This window comes from Rousettus aegyptiacus, unplaced genomic scaffold (genome assembly GCF_014176215.1).
Source record: "Rousettus aegyptiacus isolate mRouAeg1 unplaced genomic scaffold, mRouAeg1.p scaffold_m13_p_6, whole genome shotgun sequence".
Taxonomy (NCBI): Eukaryota; Metazoa; Chordata; class Mammalia; order Chiroptera; family Pteropodidae; genus Rousettus; species Rousettus aegyptiacus.
This window is the reverse complement of record NW_023416309.1, coordinates 50368465-50386551: the sequence shown is the minus strand read 5'-3', so window position 1 is coordinate 50386551 and position 18087 is coordinate 50368465. Positions and strand designations below refer to the sequence as shown.

Sequence of the window (18087 nt, the reverse complement as noted above, 5' to 3'; positions counted from 1 at the left end):
CCAAGGAATATGTTCGAGAATACAGTGAGGATAATTAGTGAACAGAGATATACATACATACAAAAATTCTAGGTTAAGTAAGTTCTTGAGGGCAAGCCCAAGAACCATATAACCAGGTAAATATCATTTCTATGAGAAAATATAGCCTGCGACGTATAGATTAACTTTAGGAATATGACCCATTTGCAGAAGAAGTGTGAAAGTTTTTTTTATTAACTTTTCACTTTGAAATAATTTAAGACTTGCAGAAAAGTTACAAAGGAGTAGCGTTCTCACCCTTTACCCAGCTTCCCCTAAATTTAAATAGTCATGGTACAATTATAGAAACCAGAAACTTAACACTGATAGAGTAGTACTCAGTAATCTACAGAACTTTCTGAATTTCACTGGTTTTCCCACTGATGTTTTATTTCTGGTCCTGGATTTAATTCGGGATCTCCACTGCACGCAGATTTTGCTAGTCCCCGATCGGTGTTAATTCCTCCGTCTTTGTCTTTCATGATCTTGACATTGGTGAAGGGTCGTTGTGGTCACTTCGTTTTGCAGCCTGTTCTTCAATGTGGATTTGTTTGGTCCTTTGTCATTATTACATCTGTGTTGTGCATTTAACCTCAGAAGTGATGTTTTGTTCTTTTCAGTCCAACATATCATCTATATGTTTTATTACTGGTGATATTAACCTTAATCATTTAGATAAGGTCACCTTTGTTATATTTTTTTCTACTGTAAATTTGTGTTTCCCCTTTGTAACTTAACTGTCTTATGGGAAGAAACTCCGAGGCAGGCAAATGCACTGTTTTACATTATGTTGTCTCCCATTAATTTAGTGGTTCTTGTCTACAGTAATTACTACCATGCTATTTGTCTCTTGGTGATTTTTCTATTTCCCTTATTTTTATATATTCATTGAATTCCACTACAAGGGAGAGATGCCCTTCCCCTCTCATTTATTTATTCAATTATGTATCTATGGTAATATCGGATATTAATTTATTCTTTGACTTATAATCCAATTTTAAGCTTATTTGTTTTGTTGTTCAAGTTGTTCCAGCTTTGATAACTGTGCCTTCAGGTGGGCTCCTGTGTTTTTTCAACATGTCTTCATAGGTTTTGAACACTTTCTTTCTGGAACTGTAAGGTGTCCCAGATGCAACTTCCCTTCCTAACCTTAGAGTCAGCCATTCCTCTAAAAAGCCCTGGTTCCTTTTACTGGAGAGCAGGGATCAGAAACCAAGACACAGGTGCTAAGTGTGTTCATCGCTACCGAGGTATCGCTGCTTCCAGCTCCTCTCAGTGGACGTGGCTAAGAAACACATATATGTATACTAACCCACACTCACACATCTGTATTTCTATATACATCTGGCTACCTGTATGTGATTGAGTTCTTCCTGATCCCCCCAATTCCAATACAGTACCACAGAACTGATTCCATCCTTCTCACTTCCCTCACATGTATCCTTTTTCTCTGACAGCGAGAAACCCAGCTCTCATTATCCACAATTTATTTACTTTTTGTTCATTCGTAACATAAAGTAGCATCAGAATTGCTAACCCATGCTGGTCTCCAGAAGAAACAAATGTATTAACTATAGTACAATGTTTGCGTATCGTTCTTTTTGCCTTTAGCCTTAGTCAAAATACTATTTTTTAAAGTTACTTAGGTTGCTCTTTTCTTCCTTATCCTCAGTGTAGGTTGTTATTCATTTGTAATACATTTAGGCTCATTTTTTCATAGTTTGTATTCCATTTTGGCTTTTCTACATCCTAACTTTATGCGTCTACTTACTGGGTATGTAATACATTATGTTTCTAAGACTCGGAGGCATATAAAAAGGTATATTCAAAGAAGTGTCATTCCTCCTCATTCCTACTACTCCCTCCATTATTCTACAATTCCACTCAACTTCCTGTACATAACAAATCTCAATGGTTTTTGCTATCTCTTTCTTACAACCTTTTGCAAAACTGAATAGATATATCTGTATGCTTTCCATATTTCTTACATGAAGGATAGCATTCTCATTTTTTTTTTGTACATTATCACTTAATATATTCTGGAATAATTTGATATCAGTTCACGGAGATCTTCCTCATCCCCCCCCCCTTTTTTTTTTTTTTTTTTGATGCACTGAACTCTATAGATGTACCGTATTCTACTACTTCCCCATGTATGGTCATTTACATTGTTTCTAACATTATGTGATTACAAACAATGCTGAAAAGTATAACCAACACATGGGTGGGTATTTTCACGTTGCTGGGGGTGGTTTTTAGAATATACTCCTAGAAGTGGGATTGCTGGATCAACAGAGCACAAGTGTAGTTTTGTAAGGTATTGCCAAACTCTCCTTCGATGGGGCCGTACCAGTTTGCATTCTCATCGGCAGTGTGTTGTCATACTTTTTAAATTTTCACCAACATAAAAGGTGAAGAAATGGTATGTTTCAACAACATAATAAGTGAAGAAGTGGTAAGCAAGAAATATCTCAGTATTGTTTTAATCGTTTGAATGCAGAAGGGAAAAAAATTGAAGGGAAGCTTATATGGGAGATAGGAACTGCACAAAGAGCTAAAAGGGAACGTAGGAGCACCCTAATAAGACTATACATCACCTAAGAAGCCTAGGAAAAGAGGATGGTTCTAAAGTGTTGGGGAAAGTGAAAAGGATTAACGCAAAGACTAACGTGACCCACCGGAGGTATAAAGGGAAATAGAACATAATCTGTAATGTACTAAGCATAAGATAGCTTTAAAAAGACTGACTTGTTTTCACATCCAAGGGAAAAGACTAATAACAAAGAGTGCTTAAGAGAGAGACCCAAAGTGTTTGAAAAATATCAGTCTTAAAGAACAACTGTGATCTAAAAACTGCAACGAAAGATATAGAAGCCACATAGCCAAACACGAATCAGAAGAGGCTGTAAACAGATGGTCTGCACAGAAGAAACAGAGCCTAAATGACTTGCACCCAGGCCACCAAGAAAAGTAGAAGGGACTCCGATCCTCCTTAAAGCTCCAAGAATGAAGAAAAGCCCATAAAATATTACTTTTAAGAACAGGAAAAAGGATGGTCTTAGAAATAAATGATCGAACAATGATTTTATGAATGACCAAATAATCAAAGTGAGATTTTTATACATGAAAAAAAAAAAATGACAAAAGACCCAAAGAAATATGTTGAACATAGGAAAAAAAAAATGACATTCTGCAAAATGACTAACATGGCTTGTGACACATAGGTGTCTAGGATGGAGCTGAAACAAGAGCCCTAGTTAACTAGTCAGAAATCACTTGTAACCAGAGCAAAGTTTTCAATTCTACTTCATGAGCCAAGTTTTAGAGCAGAGTTAAGGAGGTTTTTGTTTTTAAAAACTGAGAAGCACCTAGAATTAATTTATAGTAAGATACATATAAAAAGTCCACAGACAAAATGCAGGTGAAATTATGAATTTACGGCTGGCTTAAGAGTTGGACTCTGGGAAGTAAGCATGAATAAAGACAGGTGAGTAAGAGAGCGGAGGTAAATAAGTAAACAGACTGAGTTACAACTATGCTCTAGGCACCACTGAGCCTCTGGAAATATAATGATAAATAAGGGGGAAATCCTTGCCTTTAGTTTGTCTGGGTAGGACGGGGACATTGTAATAAAAATTTTATAGTAAATTTTATAGTAAAGAAAAAAAAATAAAGTAGTGGACGGAGGGCAAGTTTCACAGAGGAGGGGACCCCCGAATTAGCAATTCTCTTGGTGGAGAAAAAGCATGTAGGGGAGGACAGTCCAGGCAGAGAGACTAGCAGGTGCAAAGGGACAGAGTGTGGCGTATTCGTAACAAGTGGAATTTTAAAAGTCACTTCGGAATCTAGCAGTGCGAGGTATTTAACATCTCATTAAAATCATCCTATTTGCAGATAACAGAAGTGAGGCACAGGGCATGAGAATAGCATTTAGAAAGATAGGATTCCACCTCAAAAATGACCTAAGAACATCAGAGAAGCTAACTAAAACTAACTACTCCCTTTTCTTGTGCAAGAAAAAAGTGGGCATCAATACGAAAGGCAGAATGGCAGCAAAGGTCTGGAAGGCGCTGAGGAGTCCTACAGAACTGCAAGTGGAAAGTGACCGGCAAGGCAGGGCAGCGGATTTTAATGAGAGGTTAGGCACCGAGAAGAAACCATGAGAGCAAAGCTGCAGAGAGCCCCCTGGGTTCTCGCTCCGGCCCTGCCACTTAATCAGCAGTGACCTCGAAGGCAGTCTCTTCAGGTGAACCTCAGTCTCTTCATCTGTAAAACAAAGGGACAGGATAACCTCGAGTCCCCTTCTATTCCATGGTTTTGACCTAATGATATCAGGGTTGCAAGGTGACTCAACCTGGAAGATACAGGCTCTCCCAATAAGGGTAGGCAGGCTGGGAGTACTGGTCTGAACTTGAACTAAAGGTTGGGAGGTGATTTCAAAATTGCCTTCTGCCATGTGATGGATTATTACAAGGAGCACAGTCAGCTGGTCTCTATTTCTGGAGAGACGAGGACAAGAGAAAAAGAAAACAAAAGAAAATAGGATCAAATTGCAGCGAAGACTGTTAAATAACAGGATGAATTAGTACCGGAAGTTATGGGCATGCCATTTTGGAAGGGCTTTAGAAATTGTCTGTCCAGGACGATTCTGGACAGGGCCACCAGCTGTGGCTGCAGGCAGCTGGATAAGCCAGATGTCATTTCGGTGCCCTTCCCATCTCTGTTTCTGCGGTTGTATAATATTATGCATAAATAGAGTGATACCAAATTACCCCATTTATACATTTTATGTATCTATTAATATGGACAGCAGTTTCCTTTCCATTTTACTAGTAAAGTTTTGAATACAAATGCGACTCGGCCTTTCCCCATTACGGCTTTACATTCAGAGCTAATTGCCTCACAGAACACTTAAGGAGTCATTTTTCATTACGATGGTGAGCAAGGGGAAAGCAGATGGCACGGTCCTGTTATTGATTTGATGATCCTTGCCTGGCTCGCGGAATAAATGAGACCAAATGTATGGTCAGTGCAGCCAGACTTTTAGGGCCTTCAAGGTGCAGCTGAAATTATGTCAGACAGCAGGTTAGTGGGGCGAGAATCTACTGATTCCGCCAAGGCTTCTGAATGATGAGCCTGGGGACCAGGAAGGCCCGGTCAAACCAACCGCTTGAAGTCCTGAGGGCTAGCGTTGCCTCCCGGCCCTTGAGGAAGAACGTGGGCTCTCTCTGAAGTTTGCCAGTGCCTTATCTGTGTGACAGCTCTGGACTCATGGCCCACCAGTTATGATGCTGGCCCACTTCACAGGGGTTATGCTCATTTGCAAGTAATAACCTGGATCAAAGGAGGTAAACTACTTACTTTTCCGAAGGCCATTAAATCTTTCTGTAAAAGCCCTTCAAGCAAGATCATTCTGGCTTTAAGGAGTTAATGCCATTACGATTAGTGGTTACCTTAGTAAGTTAGAATCACAACACTACTGTTGTTGATGCTTGTATTCCACTGGGCTTTTAATTAAGAATGAAGACCCATTTAGACTCAAAAATGCCTTTGATAGGTACTGTGGCACCATCTTACAGTAAATGGTATGATCTGAGATTAAATCGGTTATCAGTACAATAAAGAATTTTTATCAAAACTTGAACATACTTCCAATGTGTTGGCTCAGGAATCACTGGGCCATTGAGGCGATCCCCAGAAAAACGCTGATGTGACAAGAAGGAATTCCCAGGGCCCTTGACCTATGTTTTATTAGCATTTTGTCAATTTGCTGACAAGAAGAAATATTTTCTCAAGTTACTTAATTTTCCTGTCTGGACCTAGGGAGTTCCTTCCGTCTGCCACTTCCGGGCACTGGTATCAAAAGCTATGCAACGCTATATTCTCGTAAGAAGTGGTTTATTATTATTTTCGTTCTCTGATTAGGTTTTGCAACATGGCATAATAAACACAAGGAGGGGTAGGTACATCCCTCCCTGTACGAGAGATCCGGAGATCGTGGTTCTGGTCCTCGCTCAGCTACAAATGCCCTGACCCCAGTCAGGTGTCTCTTCATCTCTGGATCTCCAGGTTTCTCTTCTGCAAAATGTAGGACAGAACTAGATGATTCCTGAGGCTCCAAAAATTCTAAAATTCTCTGACATTCAGGATTACTCTTCCACCCTTATTAAATGCATGGGGTAGGCTTCTGCTAAATTTCTCTAAACCTATATAAAGCAGGACTATTTAAGTCATGATCAGTTAAAACTAAAATGCCTTCCTAATTGGCAATTTTGTATGTGGACTTTGGTGTTAGCTATCATAAGAAACACTGGGGGAGGGGGCTGATTTAGCCTGTACTCTTTATTCATACCTACAAAATTCTTATTTTGCTTTGTTGCTGCAAAAGCAGCTTGGTTATTCCAAACAAACCTTGATTTTCCCATTTAACTTTATAAGGTGATTTGTTGAGCTGCTTATTTTTTCCTATTTTTCTCTCTGACCATAATAATTATTTACCAATCAATTCTAGAAATACCTGAAAGGGTGGCAGGTGGGAAAAGAAAAAAAAGAAAAATGTGTTGGAAATGCTTTCAGTGCAGGTGGCCTCATTTTTCATGTCTATGAATTCTGACTTTTTATGTGAGATTGTTTCCAATTGTTCTATTTTGAAAGTATTTGAGTTAACTTTTTGGGTATTTCACTCACTTCGGCAGCATGTTTAATTAGTCACTGTTCTTCAAGTTCCTTAACCTTTTTTTTTTCCTTTGATTTTTTTACACATGAATCAATTTCTGTCAACAAAGGCACAAAGATAAATTTTTAAATATCGAATGGGAGGACAACAGCTATGTCACTCTACGGTGGCCCTGGAGAAGGAAAAGGCTGTGTTATCCTAAAAAGTGTACGGCTAAATGGTCTTTGAGCATAACCAAAAAATCCCCCCTCCTCCAAAAAAAAAAAAAAGTCTTTTTTTTGGAAAGAGCACTATGGTGTGAAATTTTCTGGTTTTAAATTCTGGCGCCATCTCTATTTACTATGACGCCATACGTGCAAGTTATTAATCTCCATGAGTTAATTTTCCTCGCCTGCGAAAGAAAAGTGAAAGCGAAAGAATAATAGTAAACGCTGAATAGAGTCACAGTAAGTGGTGTGCGTGAATAATACCAACAACAACAGCCATTGATTCTTTTTATTTGCCAGATATACTTCGTGAGTTTATCTGTACTGAGTACAACTAATATGTAGAATTTATTCCGTAATATTTGAAATTATTTTTCCTGGTCATAAAGGATAGAACTGAGTTGTACTTTTTCAAACGTAAATAAAATGGTTTTATAAATATTATATCCAAAAGAGAAATCAAAGTTTAAATCCTAAAAATAGAGCAACTTTGTGATAGGTTTAGTACATCTTACACTGGAAATTGTTTTGGGTCATCTTTCACTAATATTCTAATTTTACATGAACCTTAGATCTAAGTAATTAAGTTCAATAGATATTTTTCATCAAAGGTTGGGCTTGATTTTAGTCCGCAAGATATGTAGCTTGAATTCTATATGAATTATGAAAACGTAAAATCCAGTTTGCACGGAAGAACTCGAAAAGGCTACATGGAAGGGTAAGTGGCATTTGAATGGGGCCTTGAAAACGGGCAGGAGCAAACAGTATGACAGACGACACACACACACTTATGAGATCATAGGAAGAAACATACATGTGGAATCCATTACAGGCCTAGCGGCAATGATAAAGACATTCTATCCAGCCATCTCCCTGATTTTATAGATGAGGAAATTGAGGGTCCGAGAGGTTAAAGTAATTGCCCAAGGGCCCCAAGCCAGCCAGTGGTGCTTTGCAGGTAGGGGTTGCCAAGGACTGTGGTTGCTAAACCTGAAAGAAGCCAGAAGTGAGGTCAAGTTGAACCTTTGCACCCAGAGTAAATGTTCGGTCTTACTTCAATGGGCAATAAAAATAAAACAGAACAAAAAACCTGTAAACGTTTATGAATAAAAAAGTGATATGATCAGAACTGTGCTTTCCTTTGGCACAATTCCAGAAGTCCAGGTGAGAGGCAACCTGTGCCTGAACAAAGAATAGAGGAAGAATGTCAAAAGGATGTTTGCCCTATCTCTACAGGAGTAAAACCTATGGAGCTTTGTGATTACTTGGATGTAAAAGGGAAGAAAGAGAGAAGAAGGAAAGCTAACATCAAAATTTCAAACTCAGCAATGGTAAAGTTGGGGGAGGAGTTGGTCTCGGGAATAGGAAATGGTAGTGGGGAAGTAAGAACACTTTATACCTAGATAGTAGAAAGTCCAGATTACGATGCTATTGGTGCACAAGTGAGAGGTGTTGGCTGGAGAAGCACAGAGCTGGAAGTCAGCTGCTGAGAAACCCCCCTAAGTGAGTGGAGAGGGCACGATCTTCAAGGAAGAGGGTGGAGAAAGTTGAAAAATTGGCCAAGGATGCGGCCTCAGGAACGCCACTTGTATCAGCGGGCACGTGAAGCAGACGACGAGCAGAGAGGCGATGCTTCACACCCATCATCTCCAAGTAAATTTTAAGTAGGTACCTGAGGTAGATCAGAGCACAGAACACCGGAGGAGGGGACATTTCTAGAGTTGGAGAGGTACGCTGGGGAACAGCCAACAGTCAAACACTACAGACATGATGGCAAATGAGAGCCGAGGAAAGGCATTTTAATGGCTGTGTTTATCTGTTACTACTACAGAAAGATACCATGCTTAGCAATTGTACGCTGGCTTTGTTTCATCTCGCTCACAGCGCTATCTACCCTTTGTCCATAGCACTTAAAATAATTTATAATTATGGGTTTATTTGCATGATTATTTGTTTCGGATTTATTTATCTCCACACAGGCTATCACCTCTATGAGAGCAGGAATTCCTTCTATTTTGTTCGCTAACATATACCAAGTGCCTGGCAGTATAGTACATACTTTTAAATATCTCTTGAATGAATAAAAGTAGCATATGAATATTCACAATAACAGTATTTTGGAAAGAAGATAAAATTGTTTCCTACTATTGATTTTAGGGCCTTTAAATTTTTTTTTTCTTTTTTTTTTTGACACAGAGTCACATTATTAACGACAATCTCAGACAGTTGTTCTTTCTGTCATTCCCTGGGCTCTCTGCCTAATTTTGTAGTTTATTTTGCCACGAAGTGCTCCTTTTTTCTTTCTTTATGAAGATACAAATGCTGGATGTAAATATTTGGATTTGACATTAAAAGGTGACTAACCTACCAGAGTTTTATAATGAAGTTTTGATAAAAATCAGTAGTTACTCATTCTAGCCACCTATAGCAGAGTGCAAAGATTCAATCAACAGGTGTGTTGCTACAAGTGTGAAGATATAGTGGCAGGAAAAGAGTTTCCAGTGGCTTCTAGAAAATGTAAATTAGCTTAGAAAAACAAAACAAAACTGGCTTCAGCGGAGAAAATACTGCCCTGAGTGCCAGCAGACCTGGAGCCCAGTCCCCGTCTCCCCAACACTGCCGAAGACCCTCTACCTCTCACTGGTGCTATGAGCTTCCTTTTCCTCACTTCCAAAATGGGGGCAATACAGACTATCTATATCTTTCAAACATGCTGAGAAGATTGGGAACTGGTCTTTATTAATAAAATTATTTAAAAAAATTTTTTTTTAATTTAAGGAGTGGTGTTAATTATTTTTCATCACTAAGAAGCAATATACAGGAATATGGTTTCTTAACTGGTCCTGAGCAGTTAGATAAGTTACCACTTAGAAACAACTTATTTGTTCTTCCTACCCACACATGGTACGGCTTTGCATAATTTGTAGTAGAACTGTACAGTAGGGTTGGGAGAGATGCATCCTAGAAATCTAACCCCAAACCAACATTTTATACACAAGAAAATAAGACCCAGAGACTAGTGGACTTGCCCTTGGTCACATAGCCCGTTGGTGGCAGAGCTGGATCTTGACCTCCGGATTTGTGGCTGCAAATCCACAGCTCGCACATAGAAGCTCAGGTTCTTTCCCTGTAACTTCATGCCCCTCATTGCTCTTACACACCCCAAGTCACAGCTGCATTAGCAGATGTGAAGCTGCCATGCGCAAATTTGCATTTCATAAATTTTTGGAGTTACATCACCAGGAAAGATAAATCTACCCTTCTTGGCCCCTTAAGCCCAAAGCTGAGCCAAATCCTTCAAGTCCTTCATCTTTGACTCTGGATAAAAAAGTTTTTCTGGGGTGAGGGCTTTCTGGACCGCTTTGTATCCTTGTCCAGAGAAGCAAAGTGATGAGGGAGCATCTCTCAGGCTGAGGACCCAGGCAGCCTGGGTTCGAATTCTGGTTCACTCACTTCTGTACTGGTGCTGGACAAGTCATTTACTCTCTCTTAAGTATCAGTTTTTTTGTTTTTTCTTTTTTTTTTTTGTGATACAATTGTGATACAATAGCTACTTTTCAGAGTCATTAAGAGGGGTAAACCAATGAATGTATATAAAGTACCTATATGTATATGTGCATATAAAGCTCAGATGTACATAAAACATATAATATATATGAAATATATAATGTGTATAAAGCTATGAATTACTAGTTCTCTTTCTCCCACCTCTTTTCATTTAATCAAACCAACATTCTCTGTTGTCATCAATACCCATGACACTGTGGGTAGACTATCATTTTAACTATTATACAACATTTCTAGATTTTTCAAAATAGTCATCCTGCCCAAACTTTTCAGCTTAAAGAAAACATTTTTTTTAAAAAAGCTTAGACTTTCTAGCAGTATTCTTTTTGGTAATGTTAGAGTCAATCAAGCACGAAGCAAGATCAGGGCAAAATTCCACCTGTAGTTGAAGCATGTAGCTCCTTTTCAGTAGTGGATACCTGGGCTATTGAGAAAAGTTAAACTGCTTCCTATTAGTGAGAATCCACAATTATAAAATCATAATCCTTTATCACAAAATGACAACGATCATTATCGTTTTCAACGTATGCTTTTGAAGAGCTCTATTTGTCTACATTTTGTCTGAATGTGATTCTAAGATGCTCGAGGACCCTGCTATCTGAGGTGATTGGAGACATGCTTGGTCGTGTAGTGTCACGCAGTAGAGTTACTGGATGTGCCCTGTTTTCATGGGGACGTCGGTTTTTCAAACGCTCTGAGGTCAGAAGAGAAAGTGGCTGCACAGTGTACATTTGTCAACAACAGAAATCTCCCATTAACCCAAGAGAGTCTGGCGTGGTTGACAGTGGTTGCTCAGAGAAAACACAGGAAGAAAGCAGCAGGTTTACAGGGCCAGGGAGAAGGGACCTAATTAGCCCAGCTCCAGGAATGCCAAAAAGCCTATTTAATATGTTTTGCCTTTACTCTTCTTAGCCACATAGAGGGAGAATTGCTCATAAACACATAAATTCATCACATTAAAAACAAAAAAGAAAAAGATTAGCACATGAGGTCATCTACAGGACGAGTCTGCATTTTTTTTTTTTTTTTGGACCTCTGTTAAGATGAGAGCCATAGAAAGGACTTCACAAATTTTAAACCAACACTAAAAGGTTCCTGTCTAATTATTAGCACTGAAATACTTGCTGGTGGAAAGAGAAGAAAGTTCAAAGACAATGCCATATTTTCAGTTAAAAAAAAAATTGCTAGCTTGCTACTGAAAAGAGTTGACCAAAATTAGCACCTGAATGTTTCTGAATCACTTACTTGTTAGTGGTGAAATTCTGAGAGAAACCCGCCATGCTCATAGATGCATCCGCCTTCTCCACAGCCGCACACTCATCCTTCTCTTAAACGCTGTTTTTTTTTTTTTTTTCATGGTAATGAACAGTGCGCGATGAAAAGCATCACTCGACATTTAAAAAGTTACATTTCCAAAAAGGGCCTGATCACAAAATTTTTGAGATTGTGCAAAGTACCAGAAGAGGACCTTTAATCTAATAATTAATGCTAATTAATCACTGACTAGCTATGCTAACATTTGGAGACATAAATAGCGTGAGAACCAAGAGAAGACTCCTGGTACCCTCTGTTTCACACAGTGGGGATGGGGTCAGGAGTCTGTCCTTGAAGCTCCTCCTCTGCCTTCTCAACTTGCCCAAACCTCTCATACTGCCCCCCACACCGACACTGGAGGAGGCTCTTCAGACATAAGGTTCCCAGAGAGAGCGATGTGGGAAACAATGAGTTAATTCTAGTCTGCGTGCTCAGTGTTGTTCACTGAGGCTCAGAGGTGGAAGAGGTTGCTCAAGGCCATGCTCCCCAGGTCTCCTGTCATCATCATCGAAAGCATTTATAAACCGCTTTCCATGGGTAGGGCCCCATGATAAGTACAGGAACACAGGCGTTGAGTTTTCATTGACTGTGTACACACCAAATATCTTGACGAAGAGAGAAAAAAGTCAGTTTGTAGACTGGTGTCAGCCTTTGCTCGTTTAGGGAAAACCTAGTTGTGAACACCACTAGAAAATGTCTCTCTACAGACACTGTCCTTTTTCCCCTAATAAGGTTCGGACTTTTTAATTTTATTGTTTCCCTCATTTTACTGCAAAAATCTTACCTCAGGGAAAGACTTTTACAAAGAACAGTGTTCTCCCATTAACATTTACTTTCCTTGCTTTGTGACATATCTGTGTATCTATCCATCCTACTATCCATCTGTCATAGACATGTTTTTGATGTATTTCAGAGCAGACTGCAGATAGCAGATAATACTGTCTTCTGAAGGAGTAGATCCAAAGAGTCTTCCTACTCCTACCCATAAGGATAGCTAGAAAAAGTTTATTGGATTTTTTAAACAAAAAAGCTCATTCTGAACTATGCACTTAGGTATCCAATGTAGTTCAATCTATAGGCACTATAGAAAGTATGGATAGTTAGCTCAAGATTTTGGCTACTTGTATTAACCCTGCAGACACTTTCAGTACCCCTCCAAATGTTTGGTTTGTGAAGACGTGGCTATAGATCACAGAGAAATAAGCCTTCTGCCATAGGTCATCAGGAAAAATTATGTGGAATATTAGCAATAAGCATTTTGTTTTGTTTTACTCTACACTCTAGTATTACTCAATTATTTCTTCAGTGTAGAAATATGAGATTTCTATGCTTCAACTCCCTCATTTATAAAGTGAGTTTTATAATACTATCTTACAGGCTCGTCAGGAGAATCAAATGTGAAAAAACAAACAAACAAAAAAACAAAAACAAAAAAACAAACAGGAAAACACTGTGTGAAGCCCAATGCACATCTAAGATAGAATTGCAGTCAGTCATCATAATGCATCCGTAAGAAAACGCAGTCGAAGACATGGTTCACACTGCTCCTCGGCTCTTCCAAATCAGTCGAAAAGGTTGCACAGGTTAATGGGACAGAGCACTGGCCACTGCTGTCACTCGGCCCATCGGCACGTCCTCTTGTCAAGGATCTAGAAGAACCTTGGTGTGTATCTCTCACAGACTTGTTTTCATTAGTGAAGTGTTTGTTTTGGAAATCATCCCAGCCTTAAAACGATACTTCCATTAGCTGGGCACAGTACCTATAATTATCCATCTTATCTGACTGGTGCCAAACTGTTCTATTTACTGCATCCCATTTACATTGGAGGTTCCCAAAGGGGAGGGAGGCATTCATTCAGTGAATGAGAAGGTGAAGAGAATGTTTATTTCTTGGAATAAACACCTAAAAACGAACTTTGGGTAGAAATTCCTGCAACAAGATATTATCAGCTACCATAAATGACAAGTCTAAAGGTGATGGAAATTCTCTGTTCCCATAGAGAAGAAAAATTCTGTTATATAAACATCTTATGTTTATAAGGTATAATGTAGTATAACTTCCATTTTTGTGTCAGGGTGGACACAAATCAAGAAAGTGAGGAGCAAGGTCAAAGCTAACTAGGGAACCAACAAAAGACAAAATAAACAGGGGGTTGAGTTCATCATCAATTACTGTGACTGAGAACCTGCCACATCTCTGGCACTTTGTTTTATGCTTAAGGGGGAATTGAATAGAAAGATAGACTCGAAATCACCCTTACCCTCAAAAAGCATCCATTTCACTCAGAGTTGTTTAGAGAAAAAAACTGGGAGACAGAAAAATTAAAAATTGTAAGTAGATGGAATAGTATATGCAAAAAGAAAGACAGAACCATGGTTTGTGATCCAATTACCAGTTACACTCAACACTGAGCATGTTTACAACGTGGACCACGCGACTACGATGAGACGACCTCTAAGAGGACACATACAGTTACCCCCAATTCAAAATATGCTTTTTAGGTAGAAAAAGGAGAATCAGAGGGAAAGACAGGCTGTGCCCATCGAGAGGAGAGGGTTCCTCGGCCCATGAAGTCCACCTGTCTGGGCAGAAGGTACCATAAACACACCAACACGGCTGCGTCAAGCTGTCATCTCTGACGCCGCTAAACATTCCAAATGCATGAGTTCAGTTCCCTAATTTGGTTCCATATTTATGAAGCAATCTCCTAATCATGTTTATAATTTAGCATCCTATAGGACACATGTACCGTGAGAAAAGAAACTGTCTCTAAGGATCAAGAACTTGTTCGCCCTACTAGTGAGATTTCTCGTAATTACAACAAATCGGGGTGTCCGTGCGTGGACATACACACATGTGCATATTATACATAAACACACACATATTCAACATGTATTTCTAAAAGAAACACTGGAAAATGTGAAGTTATGGCAATGCGGCTATCTAGATATTTGGGTGAACGTTTGTATCCTAATAAAATTTTACCATACTCTAAATTAGAACCATGTAAATATTTTTACTGTGCTATTTGGTAGTATTGCTTATTTCTTCAGTTCAATCAACATGTGTTGCTTAACTGCTGATGGCTCCTCATTTGCCTTACCTGACTGTCCAGGGGGAGGGGCACCTGATGACCCACGTGGTAGACAAAGAAACACAGTCAGAACGGCAGCTCTGTTCCCAGCGCATGGCTCAGTGGCGATGGGTTTGGGCGCCCCCTAAAAACAAAAACAAACAAACAAAAAACAACTCCTTTTAAATTTGCATAATGGACATGACATTCCTATTTTACTTTTCTCCTATCTATGCTTCAGTCAGCTAAGCTGTATATTCCCAATGGTTGGGACACGGCACGCTGCATTTTCTTAATAGTTTAATATTTTCTTGTAGTTAATATGTATTTTTGGTAGTGGTGGTCATTAACAGTCAGAGGATATTTTTCTTGGTGACTTTTATCGGTACATATTTGTACAATTTTTGAAAAGTCCTCTTTGCTCTGTCCTATTGCTAGCTTGTTTTTTTTTTCTTTAATAGACTTTATTATTATTATTTTTGAGATTTCAGGTTCATAGCAAAATTATGAGGAAGGTACAGAGATTTTCCATATACCCACTCCCCCACATGTGCATGGCCTCCCACATCATCAACATCCTCCACCAGAGTGCTTAATTTGTTATAATTGATGAACCTCCATCGACACATCACAATCACAGAGTCCACAGGTTACGTTAGGGTTCACTCTTGGTGGTTTGGACAAATGTATAATGACATGTACCCATCATATAGGGTAGTTATGTTGCCCTAAAAATTCTCTGAGTTCTACCTATTCACCCCATCTCCCTCTCTCCATCCCTAGACACCTGTGATCTTTTCACTGTCTCTATGGTTTTGATATCATTTTAGTGTAGAAATGGTCATTTTGGCGATTTATCTCAAAAAACTGAAGATGAGATATGGTTGATATATCAAAGCGACATCTATGCATAAAGGCAAAATTGCATAGAAGAAAACATGCCACTGCTTTAATTATTATAACAGATTAGTTTTTTTTTTTTCCCACTGACGACATTTGAACTTTTCAGAAGACATATAGACGTATGTAGTCATTCGTCTAGGATATTTTGGAATACTACCATATTCAGAAAGTTTAATGGGGCATTAAAGATAAAATATGTCCTCTTTCGTGTAAAACTTTGACTGAAATTTCTGGTGACAACAGTTTTATGTGGTTATAAAGGATTTCTCCTTTATAGCAACATAAATCTCATGTTTTAAAATTATCCGCATATAGATACATTTTGGGAGTTTTCAATATAAAGGTGAAAGTGGCCATGATGTTAGAAGTAAAGGGCATAAAAATCTTCTAAGAAAAGGCTGTAGGCCATAGTACGATACTTGTATCAAGTTACATGATTTATGGTTTTACACTTTAAAGCTTACATTTAACTTAACAGACTTATTTTTGAAAATGTTAAGTCAAAATCAGCATATGTGCACAGACATTCTCCAATGAGGTAAATATTTAGAGAACAGGCTTGTCATATTCCAAGGCTAAAAAACATATATATACTATGAATTTTTTGAACCGTATTTCAAAGCTACTGAAATTTATTCTAATTTAATAAATGTAAAATATATGTAAAGGTCAATTGGTTAAAATACACTAAGAGAAAATAAAATGAATTTAGGTTAAATGATGGTGATACATGAGAAATATCAAAATCTCTTTCAATACACCTAAGAAATAAGCTATCATTTCTCCATCAGGCAAGGTTTTCTTAGCTGTTTTGTTGTTAAGCTTTTGTTGCAATAACTAGCACCATTCAAAATATTCAAAGTCATGTTAAAATACTTGATTACGAAAATTAGAAGAGAAGACTTCTATGATTACAACAAAGCAAAACGAAAAACAGTTAAGAAACAGCGGTCGCTGGTTTTGGCGATTTAGAAAAACAAGAAACAATTGGAGAGAACATCAGTGGATATTGTTGTTAGGCTACCTTTCTGCTGTTTTTAACACTAGAAGAAAAGGTCTGAAACATTAAATGCTGCTGCTTAAAGCACCAACTGAAGAGAAAAATTAGTAAAAAAAAAGACCGTAAATTTCAGGTGGAAAATGACTTAATTATTTAATACTTTACACTTTCAGAGATGCAGCAACAGATAAAGACAGTGCAGTGAAATATCTTCACCATGAAAAGGAACTAAGCTTCCACCAAAGCCACTTTCACAAAAATCTTCCTTAAAATCATTTTCTAACTCTTAATTCTACTGCTATTGTACAGAAAACTTCAGCGATTTCTTTATATTGATACGCTATATGAAAGGAGATTATAATTCTATTTGAAAATCAAATTGGCTTACAACCTTGTCTATTTTGGGCTATAAAATTTTCATAAAAGGATATTAGCAAAAATATGAATTATTCATATTTAAAATATTAGTGAGTATACCACAGCTCTTTGACACTCTGGCAGGAATTCATGTCATTAAAAAAATTATTTCCAAAGAATCTCTGACAAATCTCTCTTTCAATAAAGATTTTTAATTAAGAAAGAAAAAACTCTTTACAGCAATGAATTATGCAACAGAAAACAAGCAAAACCCCAGGAATGATATTTCTAATACCTTGAGGTTTGTTGGTTGGTTCAGTCATAAACACATGACTATGAATGAAAATTCATTTCACAATGAAATAATATGTTCACTGAAGTATGTGATTTATCCTGCTTTTCCATGGCTGCCTTTGAAAGAGATAAGGCATGGGTTTGTTTGCCCATAGCACTGAGCAAGCGTGATTTACTTCAAGGCATTTACATATTTGTTGTATTGCAAGAAGATGGTGATAGACCATGCCAGAAAACGTCACTGACAGTTATGTAATGTGCAGTCATTGTCTAATGAGCATGTGGCACTTTTATTAAAGACTTCGTTCACTCTAGTGTTGTAAAAACTATCAAACTCATATTATCAAATTCTGGTTTTGGGGGGTAACGATGCTATGACAAACAGTTTCTGCTCTTTAGCTATTAAAGATAAACAGTTATCAGAGAAGCTTCTAGAATCATAAGGATTTTCAAGATTACAGGTCTTAAAATTCATAATGACACGTTCCAAAAGTGAGGCCACCATGTTGACCTGTCCTGGGAAAATACCGCTGCAAGAATCACTGGAAATTTGGAGGACTGACGAGCAAAGCTGACTACTGCTTGTTCCTGTCTCCCCTGTCCCTCTCGAAGTGAATGACTGGGTGATTCGCTTCTCGAAATCACACAAATCGAGTTTATCACTGAAAATCCTAACTG

General features: G+C 38.2%; 1 protein-coding gene across 10 annotated transcripts in view; it reads right to left on the bottom strand.

The window, feature by feature from the left end:
- ATRNL1 (attractin like 1) overlaps positions 1 to 18087 on the bottom strand; it is a 535879-nt gene that overhangs the window by 74100 nt on the left and 443692 nt on the right. For all 10 annotated transcript variants that reach the window (XR_004951254.1, XM_036222140.1, XM_036222145.1 and 7 more), the window contains one exon: positions 14886 to 15000. Coding sequence is in view for 9 of the 10 variants with exons in the window: in XM_036222140.1 (XP_036078033.1) it covers positions 14886 to 15000 (115 nt within the window). In the remaining variant the exon portion in view is untranslated. The remainder of the gene's footprint in view (positions 1 to 14885; positions 15001 to 18087) is intronic.